Raw genomic sequence first — 17,519 nt, forward strand, 5'->3', positions numbered from 1 at the left:
CAAAACACAATTTAGTAGTCCTTTAATTTAACCACTTCAAAATCGTAGTCAATCAACAAGCATTTTGTAAGTGCTTTGTTTCAGATACTATGCTAGACTATGAAAATTTAAAGGCAAAAATAAAATGAAATAACTCTTGCCCTCAAGGAGCAATTTACCCAAGAGACACAATATATACAAATAAAGTGTACATAAAACAGAAACGAAAGAGATAAAAAGTAGCAAGAGAAAGAAGGCACTAAAGCAGTTGGAAAAATGAGGACAGGGCTCATTTAGAAGATGATACTTGAGCTCAATCTTAAAGGAAATACAGGTGTCTTTGGCACTTCTCACAATCTTACCTCCAAATCTCCTCTGTATTTAGGTTTGTAATCTGATACTGTTTCCTTAGGAAGATAGTTTGACTTGGTTCCTAACCCTGAATTTTATCCACACTATAATTAAGAAAACCCAAACCAAGTGCTACCTCTTCTAAGAAGTCTTGAGTCCCCTAGAGTCAGAAATGTCCTTTCTTCTTAGGCTTCATATAACCCATGGAATGTTCTAATGCACTCCTCATATGTATTTTTGTATGTTATATGTGCAGTCTGTGTTTGATCCCTCTTACTAGATTGTAATCTATAAGGGGATAGAGAATAATAGGTTTTAGGAAAACTTTTTATTTTAATGCTTAATGCTTTATAATGCCCTTAAATATAGAAGGCACTTAAGTGTTGTTGAGGTCATGAGTGTTCAGCAATAAGGATCTTTAGTTGGTTTCAAATTGTGACAATTAGGTAGCACAGAGAACATTAGGCTTAGAATTAGAACGATCTGAGTTCAAATTAAGCCCCAAACATTAACCAGCTATTAATTCTGATCAAATCACTGTTTGCCTTAGTTTCTTCGACTGTAAAACGAGGATAATAACAGCACCAGCATTGTTGTGAGAATAAAATTATGTTTGTAAATTGCTTAACATAGTGCCTCACATAAATGTTGTCACTGTTGTTATTATTTCCATTTTTATTCAAATACATCTATTCATAATATATCCTTTATTGTCCTTTAGCCTATCAAAAATGCCTGATTTTTCAAATGGTCTCTCTCTCTCTCTCTCTCTCTCTCTCTCTCTCTCTCTCTCTCTCTCTCTCTCACACACACACACACACACACACACTTCACTAGGTCCTAAGCCCTATCTTTGTTTTATTTTTGTAAGGTAATTGGGGTTAAGTGACTTTCCTAGGATTACACTGCTATAAAGTACTAAGTGTCTGGGGCAGAACTTGAATTCAGATCCTCCTGACTCCAGGACCAATGTTCTATCCATTATACCATCTAGCTGCCCTTGTCAGTATGTGACTTGGGAAAGAACATTACAAACAAGGAAAGATGCCTGAAGACAAAGAATGACATTGGTTGATCTTTGCTATTTCATTTACACTTTCAAAATTAAAAACCTCTCTGACCATGTCTTATTAAGCAGACTTCAGTATGCGAGCAATAAACTTCAGTCAAATCATATTATCGGTGATCAAATGGCTATGTGAAGAAAATAAAGACATTCTTACATAGTACTTCTTAGATAGTAATTCTCTAATTGACTTCACATACAGAATTCTTTCAAATGGGAATATTATTCCATGAAATTTTTCTGAAAAATATTTTGTATTCATTAATATAGACACAGGAAAATGTTTCAGTCATAAACAAATATTTGTCATTGGAGATGATCATAACATACAGTTGTTTCTCATTAATGTAGTTTCCTGCTTCAAAGACTGATTGAAATATTTGGAAAATATTATAGCAGCATTTTTTGTAGTAGCAAAAAAACTAGAAGAAGAGAGAGTACCCATCAATTGGGGGATGGCTTAAAGCCACTAATAAATTATTGAGACTAAAAATGAATTCAGAGAAAGTTGGAAAGACATCTTTACAAAATGGAAAATGCATGACCATGAGAACAAATTACTTAATGACAACAATAACATAAAGAAAAACAACAGAGAAAGAAAGACTCCAAAACTGTTTAAAATAATGACTACTTTAGATTTAAAAGCAGTGGTGATGAAGCATCATCAGAAAGGTAAACTATGCTAAATATGGCCAATGTGATCATTTATTTTGTTTAGTAATACTTATGTGTTATAAGACAAAATTCACTACAAAGTAGCAATAATTTTAAAAAGAAGTTTAAAATATGTTTATAAGATTTAGTATAAGAAACTAGATATGTATAAAATAGTTGGTTGTATCCAAATAAGTCTGATACAAAAAGCTTATATATTGTCTTCTATGCATTTCAACAAAAAGATGTTGAGCTGTTTTATTAAAATTCCCTTTTGTTCAATGACAAAATCTTCAAATATAACCAAGTCTCTTTTAACTGAGTCTTTAGAGAGTCACAATTTAGCAACTTCAGTTAACAAATGGTAAACTCAATCAAGACTTTTCCAAAATGAAATCAATCTATAATAATATATTCAGAAAAAAAAAATCCCACGTGGTGACTCTATTCAATAATAATTGACTCACATTTTCAGATGAAAAATTTAAAATTACAAAGTGTCTTTCATCCCCATTCAATGTACATATACTGTCTGTAATGGAGTCAACATGAAACCTCTCACTCTCCCAACTCTTTATGCTCCTTCAGTAGGTGGTATCCCATAGAATCTGTATGGAACTGAGTTTAAGTTCTCTTGACCATTTTCCATGAGCCTGGTGTTCTTGGATTCAACCCTAAATGAACTAGAATTTTCAAATAACATTTTAGAATGATATAGTGATCCCTTAGGATCTGTGATAGCAGCAGAGGAAGGGAGATATATCAAAAGAGGATTAGCCACTGAGCAACCCACTTGGCTCAAATGAGGGAAAATCCAAAGAAAAGGCAAAAAGAATTCCACACTTGGCAGGCAAGGAGAGAGCAAAACTGAATATTGATTCTCTGTTTAAAATCTACTGAGTGACGACTATCCTCTGACTCATATTCTTGTGACGCATTCCCCTTGTCCCAGCTATCAGCCCAGAGACCAAGGGATTTCTTCACTGACCCAAAGCAGTGAAGAGAATATCCTTCACCACTGACCCAGAGGACATATGTCTTAGTAGAAGAAGCCAAAAGAGCTTAGCTCATATTCACATGGGCTCCCTGAGAACTGATGTAGCAAGAGCACATCAGAGAAAAGTTTTGTAATTATCCCCCCATTACATGTGAATACAACTACTATAATAAGATTTGTTTATCTCCTCCTTCCCCACCCTATCCTCACACACCCCCACCCCAACCCAGATTCCCAAGAATTACAGGAAATTACAAAGGAATTAGAAAAGGAAATTACAAATGTGTAGACACCACAGAAAAGCAACAAATGACATTGGTCAAATTTTGCTACTTCACAAACAAGTATTATAATTAAAAGCCTGCTTAATTCATATCCCAATGAGCATATATGTGTAAGCATGCAAAAAATAAGCATGAGTCAAAGCCACACACTTTCCCCATTGAAAAACAACCAAGTAGAATATATGACTAAAGGTAGAGCATGGGAAAGAAGGATGGCACTTACAGTTGCTCTAGAGAGGCAAGTCCCTTAAATGCTTGCCTGTCAATTGACTGGATTTCATTCTTGTATAAATAGCTGAAACAAGAAACATTGGGGAATATTAGTACACACACAAGACCTGACAAGGTGGAAAAAGAAGAATTAAGTTGACACATAAAGACAGTTTTAAAATGAACCATTGAATGAGGGAAACAAATGTGATGTTTGCACAGTCACTCCCTCCCCACTTTCCAGAAGGAAAAACATCATGAGATGAAGACTAAACATGCCCAAAGGGGAGGGAAAGGGAAGGAAAAAAAACCAAACACAGCTTCCTAGAAGTCAAACATTTCCCATGGGCTACCACATGAGCTCTAGAATGGTCAATTCTATTGCACCCAAGTTGTTTTTAATACACGAGTCTAAAGCTCACAGTCAATGAAAATTCCCAACATACATAAAAACAAACAAAAATAGCCATAAAATACAAATATGCCATACAGTTCTATTCCTGGCACTTTGATAGCTTGTAAGTATTCAGGAATATATATTGGTAAATCAATTATATCAAAGTTCAAAATAGTGCCTAAACATGCCAGCACTAGACTTCCAACAAAATCAAAGGGGCATAACAAAAAAACAGCAAACAACTAGTGAAACTATCTTAACCTAGGAGCTAATGAAATCTTAAAAATCTAGATATTGTCAAGTCTACATGCTCATTTTTAATTAAATGACATTAACTTCAGAGGTAGACCTATTTTTGCAAGAATATCTAAAATAAGGTATTCCTAACCCTATCTATTATTATAAAAATCTAAATGATTCAACAGAAATTGTCTGCAAATTTCTGTTAGGCCTTTTGGAGAAATTCTGTCTACTGTGTCTACTTTGTCTTCACTGTCATACATACATACATGCATGCATACCTATGTGTGTATACACACATGAACAGACAGTCATGTATGGTGTGTGTGTGTGTGTGTGTGTGTGTGTGTATACATGCTCAATATAGGAGAACCCACTGGGGAAATGAACAGGTTACTCATGTAGGAATTTTGATCTGGAATATTTGTTTTTTTGTTTTTTTTTTAACCTTGAGCTTACAGAAATGACTCCTAGGCAACTATAGGTCTCTAATTTCTATTGGAACAATTCCACAAATCCTAGGAACTCATTTGAGTTTCCCCTTAGAGATAAAGCAAGTTTTCTTTTTCTCTTTTCAATTGTGCAAGTTGTTTTATTTCATTTTAACTGCTGTGTTTTTCCCCAGTTTTTTTAGATGAAAATGGTTCTCAGGAATACTAGAAAAGTTATTTTGTTGGTTGGTTGGTTTTTAAGGGGGCATGGTATAATGAGTGGAGTGAAAAACCTAGAGTCATAAAGACCTAAATTCAAATACTACATTAGACACTACTTTGTGACTAAACAAATCTGGGCCTCAAATTCCTCACATTATAAAAGGGGGAGTAGACTCAATTACCACTAAGTTTTCCTTTTAATTCTAAATCTGCGATAGTTTTATAAACTGTCTCCAATTATTAGCGATGGTGTACAAATTTTTTTTCAAAATAAAATAAATTTTAATTCATTGTAATTTGAAGAGATAAATCTTCAAATAAAGTTAAGCTAAACTTCCTAAGGAAAAAACAATTACCAAACCACTCTCTGATTGGGGACTATAAATTTCTAATTAAGTAAAAATCAAACCTACATTTAAGATCCAAACATTTGTTTTTCTTTACTTTTTCTTTAAAACACCTTTATAGAGGGGGAATGAAAAGTGTAAAGAATTAAAACAGTGACAGGGAAGGGGATATAAATGAAAAATCCTTTGGCATACCAGGATCTCCCTGGTTCAATGTCTCATTTATAATTAAGACCCTGAAGCACTAAACTCCCATGTACCATTAAAACAACAAATGAACACATTTATTTTGAAACAAAAGATAAAGAGTTTCATACTGAGGTTTTTTTAACAAGTAATTATCTGCTATTTCACTTTGGATCCTTGCTAAATCTGTTTATTTACCAGAATCAGTCTTTGCTATACTTAGTCTTCAAATAGGAATATCTTTCTGAGTATTGGGCACAGTGAATAAATTTTAATTTTATCAAAAAATTTCATAACATCACCTATATCTTCATTATATTTAATAATCAAGAAATTTATTAGTTCTGATGCAAGCAAATGACATGACTAAATGGCACTGAATAAGTGATTACCAAATTTGAATGGGCCTATTCTTGATACAGGGATTAGTCTGGAAAACTCTTTTAGGAATAAAGATTTCCTAAGATTTTTTTTTTCTTTTTCTTTTTCTTTTTTTTTTTTTTTTTTTTTGGTTTTGTTTTGTTTTGTTTTGTTTTAGCCTAGGTTCCAGAGTTGTTATGAGGAAAGTATTTCTTCTTTCATTCATTTTTTTTTTAATTAAATACCACTTGTGTGATTTCATTAGTGCTAGCAGAAATGCCAAATCCCAACAACTGAGCCAGATTAACATACAATTGGGAAATGTTCAATGAAATAAACAAAATACAATGCAAAGAAATAATATTTATTTCTGAGTTATTTGTGAGATGGGGGTTTTTCTGACATTTCAAAAATATTTTTCCAATTACATGTAAAAAAATTTTTTTATATTTGTATTTTAAAATTTTCAGTTCTAAATTCTCTCCCTCCCTCCATTTCTTCCCTTCCCCTCCTCCACCATTGATAAGGCAAGCAATAACTGATTTAAGTTTTATACATGCAATCATGCAAAACATATTCCCATATTATTTATGTTGTAGAAGAAAACACAGACCAAACACAAAAAATAATAAAGAAAGAAAAATAAAGTTTTTAAAAAGTAAATTTTGATCTGCATCCAGGCTCTATCATTCTTTCGATGGAGGTAGAAAGCATTTTTCATGATGAGTTTTTCAAGATTATCTTACATAAATGTATTGTTGAGACTAGCTAAATAATTCTTCATTGATTATTTTTCAATACTGCTGTTACTGTATAGAATGCTCTCATAATTCTGCTCATCTCACGATGAATTAGGTCATGCACATCTTTCCAAGTTCCTGAAAACATACTGTTCATTATTTCTTATAGTGCAATAGCATTTCATTACAATATATTGCCACAACTTTTTCAGTCATTATCCAGTTGATGGACAGGTCCTCAATTTTCAATTCTTTGCCATCACAAAAAGAGCTGCTATAAATATCTTTGTATACATAGGTCCTTTTCTTTTTTAAAAAATAAAATCTCTTTCAAATACAGGCCTAGTAGCAGGCACTGATGGATAAGAGGATCAGCACAGTTTTTAGCCCTTTGGGCATAGTTCCAAATTGCTCTCCAGAATAGCTCAATCAGTTCACAACTCCACCAACAATGCATTGGTGTGCCAATTTTGTCATATTCCCACCAACACTAGTCATTTTCCTTTTCTGTTAAACAATCTGATAGGTGTGAGATGGTCAATTGTTTTAATTTATATTTCTCTAATAGTGAGTTAGAGCATTTTTTCATATGACTATGTATAACTTATATCTTCATCTGAAAAACTGTCTTTTCATTTACTAATTGGGGAATGAATTTTATTCTTACAAGTTTAATTCCATTTTCTATAAATTTGAAGTGTTTATCAGAGAAACAATGTGAATTCTTCCCCCTCCCCCCTTTCCCCAGGTGTCTGCTTTCCTTCTAATCTTGTCTGTATTAGTTTTGTTTGAACAAAAACAAATCTCTATCATCTCTTTGGTCATAAATTCTTCCCTTATCCATAGAACTGGCAGGTAAACTATTCCATGCTCCTGTGATTTATGTTGTCACCCTTTATGTCTATATCATGTAAACCATTCTGCTATCCTCTTCCATTTTATGGGTGAGTTCATCTTATTCACATTATTTCCCCACATTCTATTTTTTCCCATTATTCTTCTCTCTCCTTTTATCATATCCCTCTTCAAAAGTATTTTGCTTCTGACCACCACCTCTCCCAATCTATCTTCCCTATAAGGTATAATTAGATCTATTTCTATTTAAGTAGAAGTTCACTAATGTAGTGAACTAATAAGAAATCTTTCTCCTTCTCTTCCTTTATCTCCCCTCTTCTACTTGTTCCCATTAGAAACTATGCTGAAAGTCATAGTAATTTAATGATAATTAATAATAATAGTGGTAATCACAGTTCACAAAATTCTTTTTACACATATTACTTCATTTAATCATAGATTAGGGAGTTTCCAGGTTTATTAAGGTGACTTGCTTTGGGTCACAGAACCACTATATCTGATTTTGTCTCAGAGACAGAAATTTGATCTAGACTCCCTGACCCAAAAGCCATCTTTCTATATAGGTTATGTTCTTCTGTCTCTTGGACTATAATGATGATGATAGTAGTCCTATGAACATGCTAACAGCTATAATGATATCTATAAGGATTAAGAGGGGCAGCTAAATGGTGAAGTTGATAGAGTACAAACCCTGGAGTTGGGAGGATCTGAGTTCAAATTTGGCCTTATATATTTAACACTTTCTAGCTATGTGACCCTGGGTAAGCCATTTAATCCAATGCTTGACCAAAAAAAATTTTTTTTTCGTCTATAAGGATTAAAGTCATTCTATGAAGAACTAAAGGAAGGAGCACTCCCCTCTTTACCTGAGGACAACATTCCGATATAAGCACTATTTTTTAGGCAAGTCTAGAGGAGTTTGTAAATTTCAAAGAGAAACGAATATTTATGCTATAATCATATAATGCTTTATTTAGAAAAAAATTAAAGGATGATACATTATTCTGCTCTGGCCTTTTTAGTCAAATCTAGACAAATAAAAATCCTCAGTAAAAGTCTTCCTTAACTTGAGAAAATGTTCCACTAACACTGATCTGGCTGACTGCTACAGAGGGAAAAACATACTTGTATCCTGAACTTCAAGTTTAATAACTAAAACCATTTTTGCTTTGTATGAAGTAAATTTATTACTCAAGCAAATTTTCATTTTTATATGTTTCATTAACTTATATTGTTCACAGCATGGCATGGTCTTCTTTAGTTTCTAATCTGTGGTATTTAGGATATTTCAGTGTATTAAGTGGGTAGTTGAGTGGACAACACTTTTCTTCTTGTTTCCCAAATAAAACAATCTGAAGAAAATTTGTTAAAGTTACTGAAATGCCCCTCCAGTCCTTTTCTTTAATTTTTCATTAAAGAAAAAAAAATCACACAATTCAGAGTTAGAAGAGATTCCAGGGACCAATTTTTTTCAATCTATTCAACAGGAATCCTCCCTACAAAATGTCCAAATAGTCTTCCATCTCTTTACTCACAGACTCCTATTAAGGGAGATGTATATTACCATTCTACTCTCAAAGACCTTGAATTCTGCTTTAAAAAAAAAATTCCAACTATCACACCAAAATTTGCCTCTTTTACTTTGATTCCTGTAGCAATTTGCTTTCTCATATTAGAGAACAAATGTAAATGCTCTTAACATGAGAGTTTGAAATATTTGAAGAGAATTCTCATATCCCCCCTCTTAAGTTTATTCCTTTCTAGGCTAAACTTTCTTACTTCCTTCTGTCAATCTTCATATGACATAAGCTCAAGATCCTTCACCATCCTGGTGACCCTCTTCTAAATGTTTGGCTTAAAATTAAACTACATGAACAAACAAAAATAACTGAAATGTTAAAAAGTCAAACTTCATGTAAGAAAAGGGGCTAGAGAATTCCTTCTAGAAACTACAAAATATCTAGTTGAACAAAATTAAAGTCACATTTAAGGTTCAAATATGTCTTTTGTTTTTCTTTATTACTTCTCTTAAATATAACTATCACACTGAATCCTCAAACTCACATAAGAAATTTTTATCTTAACCTTGTAAGCTACATTTGCAAGTGTGCCCAGACACATAAATTGTATAGGTAATCCTTGAGATTGCAATAGATGAGTGCTGAGTAAAAGAGGCATCATGGCACCATAGATTGTGAACCTGGATACAAGTGCTGCCTCTGACAGTGAATCTATAAATTATTTAACCTTTCATTGCCCCCACAGAGTAAGTCTATAAGTCACAGAATAGGTGTGACCTAAACTGATAAAAGTTTCCTCACAAGGAATTCCCCACACCAGTAAAAGTACAGTTTTGATCTTCAAAAAGAAAACAAAAATTAAATTACAAGTACAAGTCAAAATAATTCAGGTCAAATCTGACCTTGCAGAAATGTCATGATAGAATTAAAATCCCAACTAATGGTCTGACTGTTTATAGTGATGACATGTACAGTCATCAATCAATTATCAATTTTTTTATTGTACAATAATTTCAGTTGTTTCTTATTCTTCATGTCCCTATCTGGGATTTTCTTGGCAAAGATATTTGAATGGTTTGCCATTTCTTTCTCTAATGGATCTTAATATCAATATGCAGTTTACATCAACATGTGGTCCACAGGAATCTTTCTGTACTGTTTAGTGGCTCTTTTATATTTGAATTTGAGGCCATTGGTCTAGGACAAACAGTCATATTATAAATAGGAAAATGAGGGACAGAAATCTTACTTAAGGTGACTTACAATGAAAAGGTTATTAACATTAAAGCCAAAAAGTTTAAATGAATTGTCCAAGATTGCACCTATATCAGAAAAGAATTGAATTCAGATCCTTGGACTCCAAATCCAGTAGCTCAAGTACTATTAATTCTTGAACCGAAAGGAATTCCCTAGTTAAGAGATTGTGAACTGTTGATAGCATTTCCAAAAGCCAGCTGAATGGGCTAAATAAGCTAAGTAATCTGTAAGCCTTCAATGTTGTGTCATAAGGAATAATATCAGTACTACTGCCAACAGTAACTGCTAAGTTACTGACTGTATCTATATATAATTGGATACAATTTGGTTTCTAGGTTACAAAAGGAACTTACAACTTGTCTTAGCAGGAATTAAGCAGACTTCCTAATGGGACCACTGGTAACATTTTTATTTCCTATTTTTAATAAAACTTAATATGAAATAATATATTTTATGATATTTCAGTATTTAACTTGAACAATATGAATGCACAGAATTAAGGGAGAATTTGTGTCCCTAACACAAGCAGTGTGATGCAGTGAAAAGTGATGAATTTATTGGACTCAAGTTTGAATTCTTGTTCCATCACAACATGATCTTGAGCAAATTGTTTAACTTCTCTTGAGCCTCTGTTTCTTATACAAGGTTGGAGTTGAAATAGACGATTGCTAAACTCTACTTCCAATGACCTCATGAAAGTGAACATATATGAAGATTCATCTTCTAAATGCACTTTTATTCTAAACATGTAACATGGTATAAAAAGTGTCCAAAATTAAAAGGCTCTAAAATTCTTGAATTATATTATTTCACAGTTTCTCAAACATTCTATCAACAAGATCCATGGGACTGGGGACATTGAAGCTGTGGAGATTCAAATGATTATTTCATAGGCAAAATCCAGTGTAGTGGCTTCTAATCTTATTGTGACATGAACTACTTTGAAAGTCTGGAGAAGCCTACAGTTCCCTTCTCAGAATAATATTTTAAGCACTTAAATAAAATATGTAGGACTATAAAAGGAAACCAAATGTTAGTGAAAATAAAGATGCAATTTTTCCCATCCAAGTTTAAATATTCCCTGAAATCACTTCAGAGATTTCTTATGGTTTCAGGAATCCCAGGTAAGAATGGTCCCCATGGTTCACTGGAAAAATTTTCAAGCATCTAAACTACAATTACTATCCCTTTCTGTATTCCTCTTTGGCTTGCTCCTTCTTCCTCCACTTTTCTCCTTGAGTAGTGCCTGTTCTCCATGATCAAAGATCACTGCATTGATATTACTTATTTCTCTTCTTTTCAAAAGAAAAAGAAGGCAGGACTGCTAAAAAGAATAAAATAGATAAAGTACAGGGAAACATGATAAAGATAGAGAACTAATTTAAACTAATATTTTTATCTAAGATGCAATTTCCATGCAAGTGTTGTATGATTTGCTTTTTAAAAGATAAAAGCTTCATTCTGGGAATTATAAGGCAGCAAAAATAAGCTTTGAATTTGCCAGATGCCTATGAAAACATAAATGGATGATTTAGTTACACCTAAGCAATGTAATTCCTGTTACCTTCCTTTAAATCCTGCCCTGCTGCCTCATCACAGCATGAAGTTGGCTCAGAGTTTATCAACACAGTACACACTGTCAAGTCTCATTTGGTGTTAAAATGCCACTTTATGCATCAGCCTGACAATACATTATATCTTTCTCACTGCTTTTTGACGATGTCTGATAATGTTAACTGTCACCAGAGAACAAATCTAATTAAAATCTCAAAGTTTTCTCATTCCAAGATAGGCATCAGGGTCACCAAATTTTCAGCTATAGCAATAGGTGGAAACCATCTTGTAAGATATGAAGGGCTGCAATCTGCATCTGTGAGAAGCATTCCCACAATGAAATTTGGAGGGCACAGATCAACAGTTGAATGGGACACTTTGAAATCAATTATTACCACTTCCTTATTTTACAAATGAAGGAACTGAGATCCATAGAAGTTAAAATATTTTTATAAGGTCAAGCAAGCAGCAAAGAAGAGATTCAAACCCACATGTCCTTTCCACTAGAAAACTGTGGGTCCCTCAATTAATAAAATGCCATGCTTACACTGAGTAGCAATAGTTTAATATAACTTAAATAACATTAGAAATTAGCAAAACATATAAAGTATCCTAGTAAAAAATACAATATATATTTTTTCAAATATTTGCATAAAATGGTTATATTTGAATGAACAAATAAAAATTGAACTCTGATGCAGAACTGTTATTGCTGACTTTCTATTATTTTGTGACCCTAGTAATATGCAAAGTATCCATGCATAAGAAAAAATACAACTAAAACTATAAATGAAACAGCTGAAGAAGATAGAAAAAAGGAACCAAAGCTTTTAGGAGAAAGTGAAATTGAATAAAAAGGATTCAGTTAATTGAAGTAAAAGTCCTGAGTTATCATTTTGATAATTGTTTACATTTTTCCTCATAGGCTGAAAACCAAAACTCTGGCACCAAAACAAATAAGGATAAACAAAACATATGCTATTAATTGGAAAAGAAAAAAAAAAAGCACAGATAAATGTGCTACATGTGTCTAATCTGCTTTGGAGCCTTAACTTGAACTTCAGAATGTTGTCCTTTTCTTAATCCTCCCTAATTATAGTGCCTATTAATTTGGAACACAAATGCTTTTTCCTCCTATGGTGAGAAAAAGAATGGAGAGGTTCTAAAAAGCAAAAGGATATTCAATGAAAAACAGAAAACGAAATACAAAAAAAAAAGTAAAAATAATTAAGATGACTATAAATCTAAGATCTTCAGCTTGTTGACAACTTAAATTGATGGAATAATTGAAAGTTTGAAACCTATGCAAACAGGCACAAATGTGTGTGTATACTTATACATGCAAATACATTATGTATATAGTGCTTGTTTGCATATGTAAGTACACATTTATCAAATATATGCTTATATATTTATATTTTTCTATTACATATTAGCTATATTCATTTTAAATATATGTAATACTATATTATGTATTATATGTGTAATCTATTTAGTAGTAGTGTATATACATACACATATGAATATATATTGGCATATACATATACATACACACACACGTACATACATTTGTCTGTAAATAAGTTCAGTTTCACTAGAGTATTATGACTTTAAAAAAAAAAAGGCTATCAGCCTAGCCTGAAATTAACACTGTCTCATGCCCAGAACTTCAAAATACTCAATTTAGGATCATATGGATTGAAGAAAACTAATATTATTCCCAAGGATTTATAAAATGCTTGATGGAATATCCATTTAAATTGTTCTGTCTATAAATTTAAAGCAAGTAGATGAGAATATTCTCAAATACCTTATAATCTGGGAAAGCATCAAACTTTATTTTTCAAATATCTATTTCTCTGAGGTAGGCAACAAAATTGACACATTAGACCACAGTATCCTCAGAACTTGTGTGTATCTGAAATCTAAAATAAAACCCATGAAGACTGGGTCAATTACATAGAAGCATGGAATATTCCCAGGATAAAGAGGGAGGGATAGAGAAATTATATAGCAAAATATCTCATTTATTTTTAATCTCCAAAATTTCCACATTAAATTTAACATTTTTAAAAAGGAAAATTTTTTCATAGAATTCTGATTCAAAATGATGTAGAATGCCAGTCCTGGGGAAATATCACAGAGAAACTACTAATAATTATTATTACTATATGATCTTTAATAAACCAATTTTATCAAAGGCTTTTGATCAAATCACTAAAATTACTAAAACATATTATGTATATTGTAGTAGTCCATCCTAATAATCTCTGACACAATCTTTAGCTAGCTTCTAAAGATAGATTAGAAGAGAATTCCATATATCACATTTAATTATAAAAATGCAGTTATCTAAACAGTCCAAAATTTGATCACATAATTCCTTGAATCAATGGTTAAAAAACTTACAGATATTTTAAATTTTCCAAATCTTCAAATGATCCACTTGGTATTCTTTTAATCTGATTGTTGTTAAGAAGCCTATACAGAGAAAATAAAAGAAATCACAATAATTATTTGTAAGTAAACAATCAAAGCCTTAGAAAGAAACTTATTATTAGTGTTCAAAGAAAAAAAACAAACTTTTAACCTATCAACTTTAACATAGAATCAAAGAATTTTTGATGTGTAAAGATGTGACCCCTTCATTTACAGAAAAGAAAGCCCAAAGAAGAGAAATAACTTGCCAAGGATCACACTCCTAGTATAGTAGCAAAGTAAAATAATAAAAATATAGGTGGTTTTCTTCATTCTTAAAAAATGTGATAATAGTAACCTAATAGGTTAGGAAAAATTATGTTTAAAGATTTTTATGATTTTGTTAACATTCAAATTTTGTTTCACTAGTTAAATTATTTCCAATATGTCCAAACTTCAACTTGTGGTACTTTTTGAGCTCAACTACAGAATTTTAAATAGGTAGCCCCGTACCTGTAATGGTCAAAGACTGAATAGAGGTGAACTTCGGTTTTCTCAAGGTGTTGTGCTGGCAGTACAATGACCATTTCTCAGGATCTCAGTTTCTTCTTCTTTTGAAAGAAGGGAGTATTTTGGAATAAATGATTGCTAAGGCCCCTTTCAAAGCTAATGTTTTGGGTTTCTAGGATTCCTGACCAAGAAACAGACTATAAATCTCTCATTTGAATATCAGCCCACTTGTTTCATCACCAGAACTTGATGAAGACCATTATTTAATGAATTTTTCTTTTGCTTTATTGAGGCGGAGGGCGGGAGAGGAAGGGTGAGCAATCCATGAACTCAGATCTTTAAAGGGATTTAATCTACTTCAGTAGAAAGGATCTACTTGGATCTTTTTAAGGATTGAAGTTGAGGCATTCAAAATCATTAGCAAGTTGATTTTCAAAATAATCAACATTAGACACATTACACTAAGCAATATAATATATATAGTTTTGTTATTATAGAATTAGAAAGAATCCTAAGGTCAAACCTTATTTTATAGATGAAGAAACTGAGATCTAAGTAGGAGATATGCCAGAACTATATTAATAGCAGGTTGAGTCTAACAATTCAGGATTCTGACTCTCAACCCAAGATAATAGATACCAATAAACCCAAAAGCACTATATAAACATGAGGTATTATTAATATTGTGATTTCTAGACTTCACTGCTTTGTAGACAATAAAAAGCTAGCTATCTTTTTAAATAACAAAATTTTCATTAATTATTCAAAAAAATTCAACTTACAATGTATTCAAGTTTTTCAGCCGTTTAAATGTTCCAGGCTGGATTTCTCTAATTCTATTAAATCGTAAATCCCTGTAGAAAAACAAGAACATCAATTTTATTTATATTTTTTTTATTGGGGAAGGAAGCTGGGAGATTCAGGGACAGTGAGTTGAAGGTAGATCAAGAATTATGCACCTACTGATTTGACACATACAAATGTATGCAAGATTTTTTTTTACTAATATTCCATCTGTCCTCCTATCTTGCAAGTAATCTTGAAAGAGCAAAGAATATATCAACAAAAAGCAAATTCCAACAAATTCCAATTGATTCCAACAGGTTGACCAATTTTGAAAAACAAGAACATCAAGCTGGAAAAGATTCCAAGTATAGCTGTGATGACCAAGTACCCATTCATTATCCAAGGATCAGACTAGTTAAAAGTTTAGAAAAAGCTAGCCATCAGGTGGTTGTTTTTTCTTTCTTATCAACTCACAAATCCTAAAGTACTGGAATGTTCATCCAAGAAAGAAATATTCATACCAAAAAAATCTTGGATCCTTGAAGTAGATTGTTTTTGTTTTGTTTTGTTTTTTAACATAATCACTTTAAAACTCAATGCCCCAGTAAGTCTGAAGAATGGGTAACACCTTCCTGATGGAGAAGGCAGACAGGAGTAACACATTATACTGAAAAAGAAGCTCAATCAAAACAGTTAAAGCAGCTGTGTAAATGGTACAGTCTCTTCAGATTTCTCTAATATTTTTTCATTCCTGAACTTTAAGCAGACAGGCATCCCATCATCTGATAAGAAATTTAAGCCTTAATCCTTTGGAAACACGAGACAGATTAAGCCAGAAAAACAGATGCCATACAGAGTATATGTTTTTATCATTATTACTATTATTAGCTCCTGACATGAATTTCAAACAGCTGTACCAGACCTTTAAAACTGTCTAAAATCATTAAGACAAAATGTGAAATCCAGAGGTACAACCCAATGTATTTAAGAGATTAATGTCTTAAAAAAAAAAACCTCAAGTGAACTTGGGAATGGAATCAATATTCCATTAAAAAACAACCAACAAATTAATTAGCCCTTATTTATGTGGTATTAACAAAAATTAGAAGGAAATGATAGGAAAATAAAACGTTACATTCAAAATGACTACAAATGTATACAAAATTGTATAAAATGTCAAAAGAGGTAATCTACCAGGATACACTCAGAATTTATACAAATCCTACTACAGAAAAGTGTTTAATTTTTAATGGAATATTTAAAAAAAGAAAGAAAAGAAGATTGAAATAATAGAATAGATAAACAGTACTTCTGAATGAACCAATTCCCATATAATAAAAATGAGAATATTACCTAAATTAACTTGTAGATTTAGTGCTTCACTGATAAAACCACCAAAGGGATACTTTATTGAATGAGAAAAAATTACAACAAAATTGAAATCTTCATGAATAATCAATTGCTGGATTTTTTCTTCTGTAGCTCTTTTTATATTTTATTAAAGCTTTTTATTTACAAAACATATGCATGGGTAATTTTTCAACACTGACCGTTATAAAACTTTCTGTTCCAAATTTTTCCCTCTTTCCCCCCACCTCTGCCCCTAGATGACAGGTAGTCCAATACATGTTAAATATGTTAAATCCAATATATGTATACATATTTATACAGTTATCATGCTGCACAAGAAAAATTGGATCAAGAAGGGGGAAAAAAAACTAAGAAAGAAAAAAGAATGCAAGCAAACATCAACAGAAAGAGTAAAAATCCTATGTTGTGGTCCACACTCAGTTTCCAGAATCCTCTCTCTGGGTATATGTGGCTCTCTTCATCACTGAAGAATTGGAACTGGTTTGAATCATCTCATTGTTGAAGAGAGCTAAGTCTATCAGAATTGATCATCGTATACGCTTGTTGATGATGATCTCCTGGTTCTGGCTCATTTCACTTAGCATCGGTTCATGTAAGTCTCTACAGGCCTCTCCTGAAGTCATTCTGTTGGTCATTTCTTACAGAACAATAATATTCCATAACATTCATATGTCATAATTTATTCAGTCATTCTCCAACTGATGGGCATTCATTCAGTTTCCAGTTTCCAGCCACTACAAAAAGGGCTGCCACAAACATTTTTGCACATGTGGGTCCTTTT

General features: G+C 32.3%; 1 protein-coding gene across 2 annotated transcripts in view; it reads right to left on the bottom strand.

Moving 5' to 3' along the window:
• The window catches only part of PXDN (peroxidasin), a 140,741-nt gene that overhangs the window by 56,185 nt on the left and 67,037 nt on the right, over positions 1–17,519 (bottom strand). The window contains exons 2-4 of one of the 2 annotated variants that reach the window (XM_003757904.4): positions 15,364–15,435; positions 14,063–14,134; positions 3,558–3,629 (exon numbers count right to left, since the gene is read on the bottom strand). In XM_003757904.4, coding sequence (XP_003757952.3) covers positions 3,558–3,629; positions 14,063–14,134; positions 15,364–15,435 — 216 coding nt within the window. The remainder of the gene's footprint in view (positions 1–3,557; positions 3,630–14,062; positions 14,135–15,363; positions 15,436–17,519) is intronic. The other variant, XM_031951167.1, reaches the window with a different exon arrangement.

This window comes from Sarcophilus harrisii, chromosome 2, assembly GCF_902635505.1.
Source record: "Sarcophilus harrisii chromosome 2, mSarHar1.11, whole genome shotgun sequence".
Lineage (NCBI taxonomy): Eukaryota > Metazoa > Chordata > Mammalia > Dasyuromorphia > Dasyuridae > Sarcophilus > Sarcophilus harrisii.